Below are 19,339 nucleotides of genomic sequence, written 5' to 3'. Positions count from 1 at the left end.
TAAGTATGAGCACCTGCATTCTGATCTTAGAGCCAATGTAATTAACTCATTTCTGTTACTGTTTTGTTCTGTCTCCATTTGTGCTATGTAAAAGTTATAATACGCAGTTATTTTGAAGACATATTACTGCGTAGCTCAAGAAAACAGCACAGATGCAATTTTTAAAAACTAGTAGTTGTAGATGATGATCACAGGACAGATCTACTGTGCTTGAAGAGACTTTATATCTGAAATACAGTTCAATAAAATCAACAATTTAAAAGATGTGAACAGTTTGTGGACATATACAGATCCACATATGTATGTATGCATGTATCCTTATCTTACCTATTTGATTTAAAAAACTATTATCTTGGTAAAGCAGATGTAGAACTGAAGCTGTTTCTCCCAAGTCATTATAAATTACTTGTAAGAGATAGTTGGTAGGTCTTAGACTGTTGATTCCGTCACTAACCTATCCTTCTTCCATCCTTCTTTTAAATATATAAAGATATATTCTAATATGAAGGAGTTGGTTTTTGTTTCTTTGTTTGTTTTTGTTTTCTAGTAAAACTGCTCTGCTGGAGGGCTTGGAAGTTGACCAGTACATGTGGGGTATTCTCAACGCTATACAGAAGTAAGTGAATTGATATTTCTGATATCCGGGACTAAGTAACTGGGAGATATTTTATTGAGTGCTGAGACAGTCATGCCAAAGAAGGTGTTAATGATTGAACTTGAGTATTCTGTTTCATGGCTTCTTGGTGAAGCTAGTAATATCAGTGAGCATAGCTAATAATAGAGTGTGTTTCTTTCTGCCTACTTAATAGGTCTTGTTTGAGTCATCTCCTGATGACAACCTCATCAGTGAAGCAGAAGGAAGAATTAGAATGGAGGATGAAATGTTTTCTCGTGTTTAGAAGGAGACCTTCTGATTCATATATAGCAGATCACGTAGATACATTTGAATTTCACTGTGAGGATATAAACAGAAATGTGCTCTCACAGTTGCCATTTCTAAAATTTGCTTTCAGCACACACTTGAGGAGTGAAAGATTTTGAGGTTGTATATACTCGAACACTTAAAAACCTTTGTTACCATCACCAGTTTATTAGGGAAATATCAGCAGAATTGACAGGAAACAGAAGAGCAATTAATCTGCTAAAATTCTCATGTTATTTTGCAGCTCAGAGTTTGAAGAAGTTACCATTGATCCAACTTGCAGTTGGAGGCCAGTCCCTATAAAGTCAGATATTCACATCAAAGATGACCCAGATGGCATTCCCTCCAAAAGATTTAAGACCATGAGTCCAAGCCAGATGATCATGCCAAATGTGATGGAGATGATTGCAGCTTTGGGTCCTGGACCATCACCTTACCCATCCCTCCCACCTCCTCCAGGAGGCAACAACTCCACCGAATATGGAAACCAAGGTAGGTTTTACATCTTTGTTCACGCAAATTGTTACTCTCAAAGTCAGTGAGTCAGTCAGACTCCTTCGTTATGCAGGTTTGTTGTTGCACCTTCTCATGGACATTCAAAAGGAAAGTAAAACATATGTGACTCCAGTTCTGAAATTCTGCATGAGACTTTTCATATAAGATTCATCTGGTTAGAGGAAATATCTTTTAGTAAGGCAATTGGTGACTGCCACATTTATTGCCATATAGCTCTCTCTAAATCATTGAGCACTGTGTGTTCCCTTATGTATTCATGGCCTGACACAATATACGTCTTCCCTCATTTTTTCTGTCCGTTTTCCTTCTGTTCCCCTCTCATTCTAATAAAAGCTCTTCCTGCTACATTACTTACTATGTAGCGAACCTGAGTCATTAATCCTGCCACTTGGGCAGGCGGCTGGCTGACATTTCACGGATCAGTCTTTTAGCTGCTTTGCAAACACCTTTGCATTAGATAATGACTTCTGAGATCCTCTGTCCATGCATTGCCAGTTTGAGAAATATAGAACTAAATCCAAGTGGTGGAAATACCTCTTCAAATGACTGGGATACTCTGAATAACTAAATTATACTGACAATTATGAAAATATGAAACCAGGGACTGTTCTTTTTGCAAGAAATAAGATATGACTCAGTTCAGTTCAGAGAAAAGACCAACTGTTCACACCATCAGAATCCTCAAATTGATTACAAGGTGATATATGTGCTTTTTGCAGGCATTTGAAGAAAAATGTATCTTGCATGCAAAATATGGTTCATTTGCTCCAATGACTGCAAAACTGAATGACAGATGATAAAACTTTCCAGGTTTTCAAACAGATGAATGATTACTATAACAAAGCCAAGAGCACTGAATCACAAATTTTTCAGTTGTTAAGTAGGAGTGAAGCGCAGTCAGAACATGAGAACAGAGCCATCTTTTCTTCATCATCTTTCTAGCTCCTTTACTTGGGAATGGACACAGTAGTCATGTAAACTGGCTATTAGTGTTTCTTTAGTGATTGTTGCCTGGACTGTTATTTCCCTTCCTTCCGCTGAGATCCTGTAGCAGAGTTAGACGTTGCTGCTCAGAACCTCAGCTCATCATACGAAATCCATTTTGTTATACCTCTGCTGCAACACACGTATCAGTGCAAGGGACCAGATTATCCTAAATGACTTTACAGGTGTGTCCCTCAGCAGATGGCATAACTCTTGCCCCGGAGAAGGGTGTATTTTTGCATGGCTGTAAATGCCTGGGAATCATGCTTTTATTCTCTATCAATATGTGCAATGAAACTTAGCCTTTAGAATTAGGCGATGTCCTCTGATTGGCAACATTCTAGAAAAAAAGTAGTAGTGTTATTACTGTGGTTTTTGTTTGTAATTATACTGAAGTATAATTTGTAAATATAGCAAGTACTTGATAATACAAGAGCTTATTAAATTTTTCCTGAGAAGTGAGGCAAGAGCAGTTACATTCTGGGAGAATTATCCAGTTTGCAGATTAGCAAAATGGGAATTAGTAAGGCTCTGTGGTATTTACATGGTAGATCAAAGACCTGACTTCTCTGAGAAATACTCTTACATGGCTAATGACTTCTATTCCTCTGAGATTAAGCTTCTGCTTATGAAACTGTGCTGAAGAGCAAATGTTGTAGCTACTTTGGTTTGTTGAACACCCTTCTTCCATTTAAAGCTGCTGTATTCTGGCCAAGAAACCTCAAGTTCTCTGTTCAAGTTCCAAAACTATTTTATTGTTTCTGAGTTCAGTATCATGCAGATAAGTCACGTATAAAAAAAATAGCTCAATGGCTTCAGTCCACTCCTAATTCTTCAGGGCAGAAAACCAACAGAGTTGGTATCTCAAATGAAAGTGCTAACAGAGGGATCAGAACAGAAGAAAATAGTGAAAATAAACCCCCTGTACTGTGATGCATGCATACTGCAGAATTATAGTAATGCTCACAGGGCTGAGGTGAAAGGGATCAAAACATACTTGTCCCGAAATTCAGCAGAGGGCCCCAGGCTTGTTGCTAAATAGTAGATGTGTGAGGGTTAAAACCTGATTCTGAATTGTTATGGAATTTTGATGTTCTAGAGACCATCTTTTCCATCCAAAGTTACAGTTCATTGATTTGCTAATTTTTCATTGTGAATGCGTGTATCCACAACTGAAACACAGGATGTGAGCAGGCAACTTGTAGCTCTGAAAATGAGGGTAGGTGTTTCCAGAAAGGGAAAATTGATGTATATCCCAACAGTCAAATGCATGTTATTAGATCTCATGGGAACAAGGAGAATTACATCATAAGCCACAATTAGACATGAAGGCCTCTTCTGCATTATCTCAACAGAAGTTGCCTATTTATACTGAGAAAGAGGAGGTGAAATGGATGTACAACATCCATCTTGGCATCTTCGTGATACAGCTCTGTCAGTTAACTTTGTCAGAAACTGATGCAAAGCTACAGTCCTCCTTAGTGCATGGAAATGTAGATTAAAAATAACACAGGTGTCCTATATATAATTTGTGCTTGGGCAGCAAGTCAGTTTCTCTCTGATTCTTCTGACTTTTTGTCTTAAGTTTTATTAGTGGCTTAAGAGCAGCTTTTCTAAGTGTCAGGAGGTTTCAGTTATTTTCAGAATGTACACGAATTACTACAATCAATTCTAATATTCCCAGCAGTGGCCAATACATGAAAGCCAAATGCCATTTTTTTCCTCCCTCTTCCTTCAGCTGCTTCTGCATGGGGAGTGCAACATTGCCATGTTCCCCTGTCCTATGCATGGGAGATATAGCCCTGCACAGCTTTTACAAGATTCTAAAAGATCAGTGTCAGGAAGAAAATAAAAATTATTTTATATTGTATCTGCTTGTCTTTCAGGTAACAGTTACCAAGGTCATGGCAATTTTGATTTTCCGCACGGGAATCCTGGTGGAACATCTATGAATGATTTCATGCATGGGCCACAGCTGTCACATCCCCCAGACATGCCGAGCAGCATGGCAGCTCTCGACAAACCTCTCAGTCACCCTATGCAGGAATCTGTAAGTAATGGTGCTGCAGATGAAGATCTTTCTTTGCAGGAGTAAGATGCTCCAGTCAGGCGAATGGACTTTCCTTGTGATTTGATTTTCCTTGTTTTGGATTCCTAACTTTGGCAGCATCTCAAATAGAGTAGCCCTGAGGAATGTCAGAAATGTCAGTTCTAGTTTCTGGCCTTTTCAAGTTTGTGGAGAAATGTTTTGAAGTTTTTTTTAATTGTCATTTAAGCTTGTTTATCTGAAAGAAACAACCTGGCTCAGAGTACATGTGTTAATCATTGTGCTTTCCTCTGATACCTGGGAAAAACTAGCCAGCAGTATCTGTGAATGTCCATCTTCAGCAGACAGCTTGTTATAGCAAGACATTGACTGATTCAGAGCAGGGACAGTGTCTTCCCTGACTTTGTCTCTGAGGTCAAAGTTTGCATCAAAGCATTTTGTGAGGGATTCTATCCAAGTAGAATAAAACATACCTTTAAGCTGTTGGGAATAGGACAAGCCTGTAGATTTCAAGGAGAAATACTGCTGCTGGTCTGAGGGTGCACCAATGTAATAGATTTAAGAAACAGAGGTTCCTCAGATCTCAGGTGGAAAGACAGAACTGCTCATTAGAAAAGCAGCCTACTCAGTGAATCAAGTTTATATACAGAACTTTACATCCAGATGATGCAGTACTGCAGCAACAGGATGATAGAAAAGTTACCAGCAGTGTTTAGCTCTTAGGCATGGCTAGTCATCTATTTTAACTCTGTGTGGTATATGTGTGTGTGTATATCCTTTTATATTCAGTTAAGTTACAGGGCTGGGACTTTATAGTGTGCTGGTACTGCACAGGAAAGATGTTTAACTTGATGAGTCATCTGTGCTGTGTTTTCATTGAGCACTAGAAAGTACTATTTCAGAATGTAATGAGGATATGTGGTAGCAGATGCTTAGGAAAAGCCTACTCAGTCAGTGTCTCCTCTAGCAGGCAGTGGATTTTCCAAGGAGGATGGTGAGAAATAGGAAGGGAGCAGAGAGAGCATTCTTAGTATAGCTTGGACAGATCCCAAGTGAGAAAAATGTCTGCAAAGAAAGAGTCCAGAAACTGTAATGACTTTACCACTTCACAGGCTAATAAAGGATAGAACAAGCACACTGTAAATTTAATTTTACTTTGGCAAATTTTACATATTAGTTTAATGAGCAATCTGAGTATCTGAACCAACTGTACAGCATGAGGATGTAGTAGTGAGGGGAATTGCTATCAACCTGAACCACTCACACACAGCTGGTGTCCTTTGAACCAAAGCTGCAGGGATTTCTTCTGCACCTCCCCTTCTGTGACACCTTCATTTCCACTCTATCGGTTAACCGCTTTACCTTTGCTATAGCAGTTGCCCTAGTAAAATCTCTGAAGTGGTAGCATATGAAGCAGTTGAATATGAAAGTGAAGAATCTGTGGTTTTCTGAAAATTGGACTCCTTACAGATAATAGCAAAGTTAAAAGTTGCTCGAGGCTATGCATACTGCAAGAACTGTAAGAGAGTATTTGGGCAAATGTTAATAGGTTTTTGATTCCGTGGGTCAGTTTGTGGCAGATCTAATGCTTCCTTATGATATATAGCAATTAAAGTAAACCTTTGCCTTGCTTCTCCCTCTTCTATTATGATATGCAAGCTATGCTATTCGGGAAAGGGAAGTGGCACTAAAGCATACTCCACCTGGCTTATGTCAGTGGGTGATTTGCCTTAAAAAGGATCAGTTTTCACATCTCTTTGCACAGCAGAATTAGATAGACCTTGCCAATTTGGCCATACATTTTTAGGCCACTTCTGTGGACTGATAGTACTGTAGCAGAACTTTGTCAATATTATAAAGTCTCTGCTTCCGTCCTCTGTTTCTTCTATCTTCCGTTCTCTCTCAGAAAGAAACTGTTTTTTGGTAGCAGACACACAGGGAAGACAGCTCAGACAGCTCTAAAACTACTGGTTTTAGAGAAATGCATGCTATTAGCACATGGTATTGATATAATTGAAAACAAACACGGGGGAGGTTTTGATCTGTGACAGTCCACCTGTTGAGTTTGCAAGGATGCATGTGATGGCAAAGGAAAAAAGGATGGGAAACATGGCAGAGAACAGCGGTGGGGCAGGATGGCATCTTTCCATGGTTCTGCCGCTTAGCGCAGCTCAAAGAATTGGTGAGTCTGTGACCTCCATAGTGGAGAGATATATAAACAACTGACTTAACTTAATGATCATTTTTCACTATCAATTTTCTCCTGAGATGAAAGGAATATCGTTCTGCAGCTGGCAAGCTCTGTTGCTGTTCATCTCAGCACTCCTAGAGGTCACTCTTAGACTGATTCATAAAGAATTGTGTTTTTATGCTATTAAACAGAAGATGTAGTTGTGTCAGCTATAAACTTTCCTTTCACAGATTGTAAATGTTTTAAGAGTGCCATAGTTTACACTCCTAAAAACAACTCTGAATTACCTTGCTATGTAAGCAGTGGCAATTTTGTTAGACTAAGCATTCCTAATGTAAGTTAGTGCTTTTGAAATAAAACAGTGCAAGTTGCAGACGTGAGCTGGAGACCCATGTGTCATATTGTTTAGATTGTTTTTACACCAGTGGTAATTAATTCATCATTACTCACTGAATAAAGACAGAAAAATAGTCCTGAGCATTTACTCTGTCACAGGTAGGCCTGGATGAATGCTGTCAGATGGATTTTGAAGCTGTGTTGGCTGTTTAAAATTATGATAACCCTCAGTCTTATAATGAGCAATGGGTCTCTGTCCAACAGTTTTCTCTGCTCAAGATACTGCCTTATCAAAAAAATATTTATATAATGTTAGTATATGGAAACATAATGTATAGAATTTCTAACCTGTTTATCTGTTCTGAAATATATCTGAAAACATATGAATGCCTCTTGGTTTAAATAATTACTTCTATAAGCACACTAGTGTGACCCTTGCCATGTGCATTTGGGGATAAATCTGAGAGAATTTTCAAGATGATCCTATTGTGTTTTATTTTCTGGAAATAACTTTCCCACTTCAGCAATACTGTCTTTAATTGCTCTTTTTGTTATTATTAAGCTTTCTTACTTTGCACAGTTTCTGTTGCACGTGTTCTCAATGAACGAAGAAGGAAACGATACTATTTGGACAGGCATCTACTTTCACTTGGACTGTTGCAAAGTCTTAGGCTGCAGATTCATTTACATTACACTGTGGTCTATGGGCAGATTTTGTACAAGTTTTCCTCAGAGGTAATAGCAATAATGTTACAGAATACCTTCCAGGTAGTCAAAAAGACCCTAATGGACAGAAAAGTGTGCAACAGTACTTTGTAATAGTTATTTTAAAGTCTCATATAGGAAAAAGACACAAAAACACTTTACATGTAGAATCCTGCTAATTTCCACCAACATTCCTAATGCCAAACTATTGAAAAGGACTTCCATGTAGCTGAGTATGAGTGTCCCATTGTATCACTGTTCAGATGTCAGTTTTCGTGCGAGTGGAAAAATGTTTCTTTATAAAATGCTTGTTTCTGTGATATTTTTTTCCTTAATATCTTGGAATATTTTAATTAAGTTTTGTAATAACCTCCCTTTTGCTTTCCAAAACTGAAGATTAAGGTTAAAATAACCTTGCAGTTTACTGTGATATGAAAGGGTCAATGCTGACATGTGACATAGCATTTTGCCAGTTTCTGTTGGCTTGGCTGGATGAATTTCATGCTGTTGTTGTACGTATCTGTTCTTTTGTTTCAGCTCCACTGTGTGGCAATGTAGCATTTCTCAAAAAATGTTTACATTTTTTGCTTCTCCATATACCCAATTAACATGAAACAGTTTTAAGGCATTCACACTCATTTTTCTCGTGGCACCACAGTCAAGTCCCAAAGAGTCCACTAGCATTAAAGATGACATGTGGCATGGGTTTGTGCATTTTTGTTGCTTCTCTGTAATGTGAGAGAGATTTTTTTCCTCCATTCTTCCATAATAGGGTTTAGAAGATGCATGTGGTTTGGTAGGTTATTCTCCATTGAAATCCTAGAAAAGACAAAGTTTTTGCTAGAGAACTTGCCCATGTGAAAATAGAAATGCATTCTGTTGCATGATCTTTGTTGAATTTAAAATAATGTGTTGTACTTCACAGGGTGTCAGCAGGTATGCGGCCACCTCCGGCAGCTCTGTGGGTGGCTGAGAAGCTTGGCTAACCAAGCCCACTTGGTTTTTTCAACCATCAGCTAAGAAAATCCCTTACAAGGGATGCTGCATTCTGAAAAGATGGATGAAAATAAAATAGAGGAAGGCGTAGGGAAGGGCTGGCATTTGCCAGATGTTTGTAACAAGCTGAAACAAGAATAGGTAGCAATGTCAGGGAAGCTACCCAATAAGGAATCTGAGCAGAACATAAGCATTTTCTCAGTTAATCAGTTTGCTGGCACAGGGATTATTATTCAACAATTTCTCCATTCATTCCTGAAATTTTTCAAGGGCAAAGCATCTGCCTGGTCACGCTGAGCAGCACAAACAGCCCCCCTCAACCCCATGGGCTGCTTGATTTGCACCTTCAGCCACAGTTTCCCACATTACAGTAAAGCAAATGCAGCAGCACAAACCCAGTGTGTTTATTTCCCTTTGCAGATGACCTCCAGAAATACAAAACATTTCCTCCGGCCTTGGGATATGGAGCTTTCTTTTCCAATTACGCTTTTTTTCTTTTTTTCTTTTTTTTTTTTCTTTTTTTTTTTTTTTTCTTTTTAATTCATTTTCGTTGTTTCCTTTTAACATGCGGTTACAGAGTCAGGCACCGCGAGCACTGTACCTTGTGGCCTCACTTTCTTTTCCTGCTTTTTTCCTCCTCCGCAGATCCCTCATCCCGGCAGCACTGATCAGTCCCATACTTCCATGCAGCAAGGTTTGCACGTCCCTCACCCCAGCAGCCAGTCAGGGCAGCCATTACATCACAGCGGGCCTCCCAGCCAGCAGTCCCGGCAGCCGCCCCCGGCCGCTTCTGGCAACCATCCACACAGTGACCTGACCTTTAATCCCTCCTCAGCCTTAGAGGGTCAGGCTGGTGGACAGGGAGCACCTGACATGCCGGAGCCCTCGCTGGATGTAAGTCTGTGTCATACTATCATCTGCCTGCCATAGCGTGTGCTTGACATGGCGGCGGGAGGGAGGGATGGGTGTGGGGATGGGGAGCCGCTTCCACAGCACATGCCATCGTCTCATGCTTGGGTACATGCGCGTAGTCACTGCAGCTGAGGTGACAGGGCGCTCCTGGCTTGCTGTGGAAACTCTTCTGTTTTAAGCTGTATGACATGCCAGCCGTGTCCTCCTCATAGTAGGCAGGCAGATTTCTCTTGAGACAGCAGGTTGAGTGTCTGCCCAGAGAGATCTCCCATCCCCTCACTGCCTGATGAAGGCACTCGTGTGTGCACGAGGCCTGGCCCTGGAGCCGCTGCAGCCTCCAGATTAGAAGGAGGTGGCCGCACGTGGGCTGGGCTCGGGCCGCATGGTGCCCGTTGAGCTGTGTGCTGGCTCACCTTCGGCCTCGCGGTGCCTGGCAGCGGGGTCCGTCCCTGGCTCTGGACCCTGCCACTGGCACTCGGCTGCACACGTCCTGCTCCATGTCATGCAAGTGCTTCAAATGAACAACGAGGACATCTTCTGTCTCCTTAGCCAGGGTTGAGCGCAGCATGTGACTAAACGAACATGAGCCTAGTGTTAAAGACAGAAGTAATGTCTGCAGCCACCCACTGCTAGTGCTGGGAGTGAGCTACCTGAGGCATCCCTCTGGTCAACCACTCACCTTCCAAAGGTTATATTTCTTAGCACTAGAGTTGGATTTTCGTTTAAGTCATGCATTCCTGTACTTGTATCTTCTGTCTGGTCCAAAGTCTGCCACACAATGTATTTTTCTGAGAGAAGTGTTCACTCTGTGCCTCAGGTTTATACCTGTCCGTGCTTTTGTTGTGTGCGTGCCTGTTCCCTGTCCCATGACAGCACTGTGCCATCAGGCAGCCTCGCAGGGGAAGGCGGGCTCTAGGCACTGGGAGAAGCCCTCTGTGAGCAGTGTCTGTGCTGGAGCCAGGCTGTGTCTGTCACACAGCACGGCCATGGCACATTCCTCAGGAGCTGCAGGTCATGTGGCAACCGGAGGTCTGAGCCCTTAAGGATGCCATATGAGTAATATCAGTAGGTGAAATAAAAATCTCATTTTTTCTTCAGGTATTTAAGTAACACTGTACACTGTAATGGGTCAGGCAATTGTTCCTCGGTGAAAAGAAAATATACGTTATAGTACTGTGAGTATTGCTGATGGAGGCATTTAGTGTGACACTGGAATTGCTATAGCTGAGTGAAGCAAGCACTGTGCAGTGTGGAGAGCATAGAGCTTAGAAATATCTGTGAGTTCAGTCACGCTCAGATGAATGATGTCAGCAGGTTTAGCTACTGGTGACTGTTGTGGAACCAGGCTGAGCAAGGCACCATGCAGCACTGTTTGTGAGTTGGAACCAAGCTGGGGAATGCACTGTGGGCAGCTGGGCCCACTGCCTGCTGGCACAGACAGGGTCATTCATTAGTGCTTCAGTGCCGTGCTTAACCAGGCAGAAGGGTACACCTCATATAGATGGAGATGACCCACACTCACACCACACACAGCAGAGGCAAGGGGTGCAGATGCCTGGTGAGAGCACTACAGTATCACTTCAGGAGCACAGGGCGTACTCTTAAAATTCTGACAAGTCCAACACACCCTCACAGTGCCTGCCCCTCTCAGCCCTCCATCCTTCCCTCCTGACTCAGCACTGCACCCAGCTGAGTCCTTGGATTTACCTCTTGCTGCGAGGGGCTGCCATGAGGATCCCCACACACCAGCGGCCAAGCTGCAGTGCCAGCTCCTGGCTCGTGGGCCATGTGTTGTACAGGCCTGCATGCAGGGAAACACCTCAGCATTCAGAAATGCTCTTTTTGTTTTCAGAATTTCCTCCCCTTTACCCTTGCTATCCTTGAGACTTTGTCAAAATATGCCTTAACTAGCAAAAACTGGACGATTCTCTTTTGAGAAGTCTTAAAAATATTCTAGTCTTGAATTTTTGCCATTACTTCATTCATGTGAAATACATCCTCAAAATTCAGAAGACAGCATCGTTAAACAGCATATTGTTTTAAACTTTCACCTTTCTAAAAAGAAAACCAAAAAAACAATCCTCTGTATAAAAGACTGAGTCTCAGACATATTACGTTAATTTTTTAAGAATTGAGTTGGACTGTCTGTGGGATACATTCAACCATTTGTTACTTTCTAAACATATGATGAGGCCGCAGTTTTCTTTTAGTCCCATACTAGATATTCAGAAAACTATGCTAGCAGGTGAAATGCGTTTAAAAGCTGTATATCTTTAGCCTAGCAGTATGACAACAGCAGTTAAAACTGTGTATAAAAGGAAGAGGTGTTTTATGAAAAACATTCCCTCAGGGACATTTTGTTTATGCAAACTTTTTTTTTCTTTTTCTTTTCCTTTTTTTTTTTTTTAATAATGCTTAGGAAGTAATAAACTTCCTTCTTCATTTCATGTATAGCTTATTTAAAAATATGTTCATCCATTTGAGCATATAGAAGCATATAAATATAGTACTTGTATGCTAAATGTGATGCAGTCAAGGTTTTACTTTCATAGTATTTGAAAACAAAGAGCAATTTAAAATGAATTTCTTGTACTTACTGTTATGTTTTTTTAATTATTTCATGTTTTTCTGTCTTGGCCTCAACACAATGCTGAATATAAAGGGAGCTTATTACAAACTCTTCCCTGTCAGTTTATAAATACTTTTACTTTTTACCAAGACTTGGTAAGTTGCAGAATAAGCCAGAAAACATTGCCTCTTACAAAACCCTCAGTAGCTGAGGTGTGCTTGTGACTTGTCAGATCAAAAAGAATCTGAGTGATGCCTGGGAAAAAAAAATAGTTCTATTTGAAATACAGTGTTAGTGAAAACATAAGTTAAAAAAACTTTTCATCTTGATACATTTAAAACCTTGTGGACATCAGTGCGTCTTCTGTTGGTTGGAGTGTTATGCCCCTGACTCTTTAAAATGCCTTGAAATGCACGTAAGCTGAAGTTGAATAAGCACTTCCAGTTACCATCAGCTGTCACTGCCACAGAGAGAAAAGGAGGTCAGCTGCCTGCCTTGTCACTCCCCTCCCCTTACTCCTCCTTAGGACTCTTAGTACATTTTTTAATCTTGATTTTGGGGCTTTTTTTGGTCTGGGTTAGTTTCAAAATGTGGTGAGTTCCAGTCCAGCTCACTGCGCAGCCTGTGTGTCCATGCACGAGGAAGGGATGGACACAGCAGCCTCGTTCCATAGGGTTGCAGGCCTAGAGCAGTCACCACACTGCTGCCTGCCAGTCACATACACCAGGCTTTGTTGATCCACTTTAAGGATCAAGTAAGTCTTACATGACTGCATGGTTCAAGTTTACATTTGGTGTTCTACGTGAAACTAACCTACGTAACTGGCATTTATCAAGAAGGTCTTATCAGCATCACTAGGCAGGAATTAAACTTTGTTTATTGATAAGCTTTGTGATGGGGAAGTTGAGTAATACAGACTTTCACAAACAAGTGGCTACTGCATCACCGTAGGGCGTTAGGCAGCATTACTGCTGTCAGATTCATTTCAATATATTTGTATGAAAGCCAGTTTCCCGGAATGTATGGTGTTTAATCCCTTTTTTTCACAATTGTATTTCTGTTATCTGTAATTTTCCCTTTATCTTTATATTTTATAGCTGCTTCCAGAACTCACAAATCCAGATGAGCTGCTTTCGTACCTGGATCCTCCTGATTTGCCAAGCAATAGCAATGATGACCTTCTGTCTCTCTTTGAGAACAACTGAACCCATGTGTATTCCCCCATCCCTTTCACTTGTTCACATGTGTGGCTGCACAGCGAGGAATCTTAACACTCCTTTTTCACAAAAGAAGAAAAAAACACCTCACAAGTTGATCCAGTGGTGCACTCCCTGCTTTCTTCATCTCAGAACTGCTTTTGTCAGCTTCAAAAACTGCGAAAGTGCCGGGAGAAAAAATACACAAAAACTGCAGTAATCTCAGAGTCCGCCGTGCTACGCGTCACAAAACACAGACAGTTGTGCAGCTATTGGAAACCCCGTTTGTTGTTCATCCTATAGAGAGAGAGTTCTGTGATAAACATAGTGTGAAGTATCTTGGCAAAAACAAATCTTGGCAAGGGAAGAAAAGGCAACAAAATGGAACTGTCTTTAATTGACCTGTCTCAGAGTGTCCTTCCAACGCATGTTCTTCCATTTTTTTGAAACCATCTCCCTCCACCCTGCTTCTCCTCTGTCCCTCTCCAAGCACAAGTTTGTGTTGGAGTAATTTTTCTGGCCACACACAAAACGAAAAACAAAAACACAAACAAAGCTCCAGAAAGCACAAATCGTACGGTAAAATGGCAAAGGTAGGGAAGAAATACGAGCCCATCAAGAGGGTGACAGCAGTTTAGTAAACACGTTGTCAGTAATGGAGTCCTGAGCATCTCCAGGCCGCAGCCGCGTGTGTTTGGACTTAGAAAAGTTCAGGAATCTTAAACACTTCTTTGCAAAGGATTCCTCTGTTCAAACACACACATTGGAAGCACGTGGAAAAAATAAAAAATACTTTCAATGTTTAGGGTTTTTCTGTGGTTTGGCTTCAAATTATTACCGTTTGTGGCTGCGTTGACACCCAACTGTTGAGATTGTTGTAAGAGGTCTTTTTGCCATTTAATCCATACAGAATGGAAAAGAGAGGGAGGGGGAAATGCAAAGCAAAACACTCTCAATTATTAACCTACAGCCTTTGCTTCCTGAGCGTTTGCATCACTGTGTGTATTGCACACTATATAATAAGACAAGCTAGGTCAAAGGCGGATAGGAAATCGTTGCAGGATGTGGGAGAGTAACATCATGATCTGCGTAATTATTTTTCATAATCAGCTTGAAAAGGGGCATTGAAATTGGATAGACATAGCTTCTTTTTTATTTTGCTTTGCCTTCTGTTTTCATGACTGTTACAAATAATTCAAACTTTCTTTTCTCCTCCTTCAATTTCTTTTTTTAAACCTTAGGTACCAGGAAGAAATTGTTCTCATGAAGGAAAGGGCGTGGGGAGGAAAAATGACTTAGTAGATTGCTGCTGCCCTCAAGAGACCCTAATGCCACAATCACTGTCTTGCCCCTGTGATCCGTGCTTCTCGTGTGGTTGCTTCTCCTGCATGAGCTTCCTATTGCTTCTGTGCCCATTTCTGTGCTCTTTGTCTCTCTCTCTCTCTCTTTTATAAATTATGTACAGTAGCTGTGTAAGAAGTGCATGTGTGCCAACTTTGCCCTCGTGGTGCAACATTTCAGCTTTTGCCCACTGTAGAGTTATTGGTTAATTTCTTTTTATTACTAAAGCAAATTTGACCTACTCCTTTCCTCATCCCAAACCCAATACAGTAACTTTTATTTGCTCGCCACAACGCATTTTAAACTTAAGTGCCAGACAAATTTTGTTTGTTCCCATCTGTTTGACTAGAGTTTCCTAGCCCCCTGTGTTCAGTTTGCAAGCTGTAAATGGCATGCTATGTGCTTACAACTCTGGATTTGCTTTCCTCACCAAAGTCATGTTTGTAAATTCTTTGCAGTTCTTGTTTTATTTTGCTCTTTGTTAACATTTCCCACTACTGCTGTACATGCGTCGTGATATATATATGCTAGTCAGCAGCACCTTGCTGTAGATATTAAAGGAAATGGCGGTTTAGTTCTTTTATTTTCCAGTAGAAGTATTGAATCTGTCAAACATATTATGTAGAGATGGTCCCACACTTATATTTTTCCTGTTTCGAGTTTTTTTAAGAAAGGCGCTGTTCATTATGCAAAATCAATTATTTTAAGAATTGCTATTGTAAATATCTTTGTGAATATTTTAGTATCGTCTTTGATAATATTCAACATTTTCATGATCTGATTATACTTTTGCTGGTGTTTTTAAATACCTTGTCTGAAAAAAATATATGGGTCCTTTTTTAACAAAAAAAAAAAAAAAAACACAAAACATTGAGGGTTCTTTAACAGAATAAGGGAGGTTTTTTTTCTTCCCCCTCCCCGCCCTCCCCACCCTCCCCCCAACCTCTTTTCTTTTGAAAAATTAGCCCAAACTTCATATCCATTTACCTGATGAATGAATTGATATGTCAGACAGTACCTGGACAATCAGGGCCCAGCTCTGTCATGGAAACACAGTAAGAAGTGATTGCCTAGGGCAAAAATCCCATCACCCAACCGACTGATGTTCCCTGCCCATGTGGTGCCTGTGGGCTGGTGACAGCAGAAGTTTTGTCCCTTTGCCCCAGTGAGCAGGACACCTAGGAGCAGCTGTCTGAACGGGTGAAGAAGCACTAAGGCAAGCAGCGAGTACGTAAGGTACCGTATTTATATCACTGTGCTGGTGTTCCAGCCTGCAGAGCTGGGCACACTAACACGAAGGGATGCTGGTGGGTGGGGAGGGAAACAGTGTAGTACACTTTATTCTGCTTAGAAGTGTCTTTTTTCTTATGTAGGCTTGACAACCTGTAGAGGATCTCTGCAGAATATTAAAGATACCTTGGTATAATACATGGTAACATGGTTGTGGTGTGGTGCTGCTGCCACACCAACACTAGGAAAGACCATTCTTCAGTTACAGATGTGTTTTGTAGCCATTTTACTGTAGTAGTTTTCCCCTGTATTTTTGCTGCATTGTTCATATATGTATTGAAGTCATTTTCAGGGGTGGTGAATGATAAACTGATGTTATGCCCTTAGAGTTTTGTTTTGTTTCATTTTGGGGGAAGTTTCTTAAGCCATAGGTTTTGGAATAAAGAACATTTCTCAGTACTAGATGGAATGGGTTGCTCAGATTTTTTAATTGATTCTATTTAATCCACTCTTCATTGTTTCCTGAGCAGCTAAGTTAGTCACCTGAAATTGCTTTTCTCTTAAACACAATGTTAGTATTTTAAACCAGGTATGTTAAGAATTGACTTTTTGCTAACCGGTAGTATTTAAAATGTATCATCTGAAAGTACCTGCTGGAAAGAATAAAGGGAAAACAAAAAACCCACATAGATATTAGCAATATGTTTGGAGCAGTGTTTGCATCTGCTTTGTTCAGTAATAGAGCATTAAAGTGGATGGTTGACATGTTGGAGCTTAGAGAAGCGTTCGGTTTCTAAGCAGAAGTTACGAGAGAAAACATGATTTTTACCCATCACCCAAATGTTGGACATATGAGACAGTTTTAAAACTATGTCAGCTAAAATCAGGTACTGTATAGTAAATTCAGTATGGAAAAGCTTCTAAATGAAAGTTTAGTTATTTTTTTATCTGTTCACTGCCGTATTAAAGTTTAGAGAAAAAACCTAGCAAATAGGGTAATCACAGTCATTTCTTTTAAAGCTTAATTATTGTATGAAATTCCAGTAGTATTTTTATTCTTCTTTTTTTGTTTGTTTACTTTTTAATTGTTTCCCTATGGAAGTTCATCTGGGAAAGAACCCACAGAAATCTACAGTTCTGCTGGCAAGACATTACTATAGGACTGACAGATACACGCCAATGTCTGCAGCGGAGACTCAAGGGACATCTGTACATATGTAAATGACAAATAGAGACATGTTAACAGAAATGCATTCATTTTCCTTGGAATGTGCATTGTTTTTATTTCGCAGGAAAAAAAAAAGCTTGAAGCTCCATCTTATGTGGAAAATGAATCCTGTTTGTTAGCGTTTGTGGAGTCTCGGCATTCGTTTCACTTTCACTTCTGTAATATACTCTGATCCTTCGTTTTGTTTTGTTTTATCTACATGTAATATTTAGCTTACGTGTACTAGTCTATCACCTGTGTATTTTTAGGGTGCTACAGAAATAATGAAGAAAAATAAGGGGATTGCAAAAAAAAGTAAATTGTAACCAAATTCATACTTTGTACAATTTTTGATATTGCGATCAGAGGGGAATTTAAAAAAAAAAAAAAGTACAATCTGACGTAACACGCAAAAATGGCCATTGTCTTTGTTTGTACATTGTATGTACAGTACAATGCAATCATTTCATACTTTAAACTGGTCAGAAAAAAATAATTGTGATTTTTAGTCTTGCAAAACTGTATGTAGTTAGATGATGTGACAACCTAATATTTATCTAATAAATATGTATTCAGATGAAACCTGTATATTAGGTGTTCATGTGGTTATTTTGTATTTAAAGATCAAATTATTTGACTATTGCTAGACATTTATATACTCTGTTGTAACACTGAGGTATTCTCATTTGCTCATGTTAATTCCTTTTCCTAAATAAATTTGCAAAATTAAGGTCTGGCTAATTGGCAGCTGCTTTATAAATTTTCAGTTTCTTTTTGGAACACCCTACTTGCCCTTCTCCCTCTGGGCTCACGTGTTCATCTGAAGGCTATGTGTGCAGGATGGCGCTTCCTGGGAAGCACAGTTTGCTCCAGGAAGGGAAAAAGGTGCAAACCAGAGTGGAAGAGACCCAGGCTAGGAGATAGGGAGCACAGATTTACTGATAGACACAGGATCATGTCGAAGAAAAGACAAGACCCTGACAGGAAAACGTATTGATGACTTGTAGTTCAGCACAGACAGTCCCGCATACCACCAAAAAATGGAACAATTTCTTTGAAATGAAATATTTCCATGACATGAATAAGACAAGAAGAGTCTTATCTCTTATGCTGACCTGTGTTCTGAAATGCAAGACAACTGTAATCCTTGCAGAGAGATGTTAGTGGAGGGACTGACCATCCAGCAGCACGGGAGACTGTTAGCTTTGTTTTAAATTCTCTTTGTTTTAAATTCTCACGAGTCTCATTATTTTTCTTTTAATTGCAGTCTGTCATTTAGGGGAAATCAGTAATGGGAGATAACTAGAATGAGATATGTTTTTTAATGCATTCCCATTTAAAGCTGAAGGTTGGTTTCAGAATGCAGTTCTGAGGCCTGCTTAATCTCTCAGCACCCTGAGCTGCTGGCAGACCAAGCCGTGGCTCCGTGAGCATACACAGGGCACTGGCAGCAGCAGTGGCACATACAGCTCCATTCCTGGCAGAGTCCCACACCCGTCACTAGCCACAGTCACACACTAGGTGCTTTGTCGAAGGCTAAGGACTTGTTTCTGTAGAGAATTCCTGAGTACCTTCTGGATATTGCAATTGCAGAAGTGTTTAGCTTCTTTAAACCCACTTTTCAAATATATTCTATAGATAGGAACAACCTAACCATTTCACATTGTGAGTATCTACACGTGGTTATAAGTCAGATACAGCAATTACCTCATAAGGACAGAAGCCCCTGCTGTTGACTGAAATACACATAAGTAATTATGGATATATATAAAACTATGGATATATATAAAAATTCATTTTCTCAAAATTGGAAAAAAAAGTTTCTGCCTCAGTTCTGCCTTCTTTGCTAGCACTATCAGTTAAAATGGTAATTCAGGATAAAGTAATAAAACTGACATACAATGCATTCAATGCATTTATCTATCCCAGCCAATAATTAATCAACATTTTGGTGTTTTGTTTTCCTGGAAGCTCCTCAGGAGGGCCAGTCAGCCAGTGTACAGACCTGCCTCAGCACTCAGGATGGAGGCATTTCTGCACGAAGCGTGTGACTGACGTCCTTCAGTGCTGGTTGTTCTTCATGCTTACTTGGAAGTCAGAAGGCTATGGCAGTTCTCCAGATGGAGCTTCTCCCAGATGTTGACACCAGGACATGTATGATGTGTGTATCCAGTATTGTTCCGTCCT

The 19,339-nt window shown here is 40.3% G+C and overlaps 1 protein-coding gene across 9 annotated transcripts in view; it reads left to right on the top strand.

Moving 5' to 3' along the window:
* ZMIZ1 (zinc finger MIZ-type containing 1) overlaps window positions 1-17,740 on the top strand; it is a 325,056-nt gene extending 307,316 nt beyond the window's left edge. For 8 of the 9 annotated variants that reach the window (XM_085229551.1, XM_085229553.1, XM_085229554.1 and 5 more), the window contains 5 exons: window positions 548-616; window positions 1,167-1,414; window positions 4,309-4,472; window positions 9,343-9,591; window positions 13,276-17,740. In XM_085229551.1, coding sequence (XP_085085677.1) covers window positions 548-616; window positions 1,167-1,414; window positions 4,309-4,472; window positions 9,343-9,591; window positions 13,276-13,383 — 838 coding nt within the window. In that variant the 3' untranslated portion in view covers window positions 13,384-17,740. The remainder of the gene's footprint in view (window positions 1-547; window positions 617-1,166; window positions 1,415-4,308; window positions 4,473-9,342; window positions 9,592-13,275) is intronic. The other variant, XM_085229556.1, reaches the window with a different exon arrangement.
* Window positions 17,741-19,339: the final 1,599 nt, after the last annotated feature.

Source organism: Meleagris gallopavo, chromosome 8 (assembly GCF_905368555.1).
Source record: "Meleagris gallopavo chromosome 8, MGAL_WU_HG_1.1, whole genome shotgun sequence".
Classification (NCBI taxonomy): Eukaryota; Metazoa; Chordata; class Aves; order Galliformes; family Phasianidae; genus Meleagris; species Meleagris gallopavo.
This window is presented reverse-complemented; position numbering and strand designations above follow the sequence as displayed.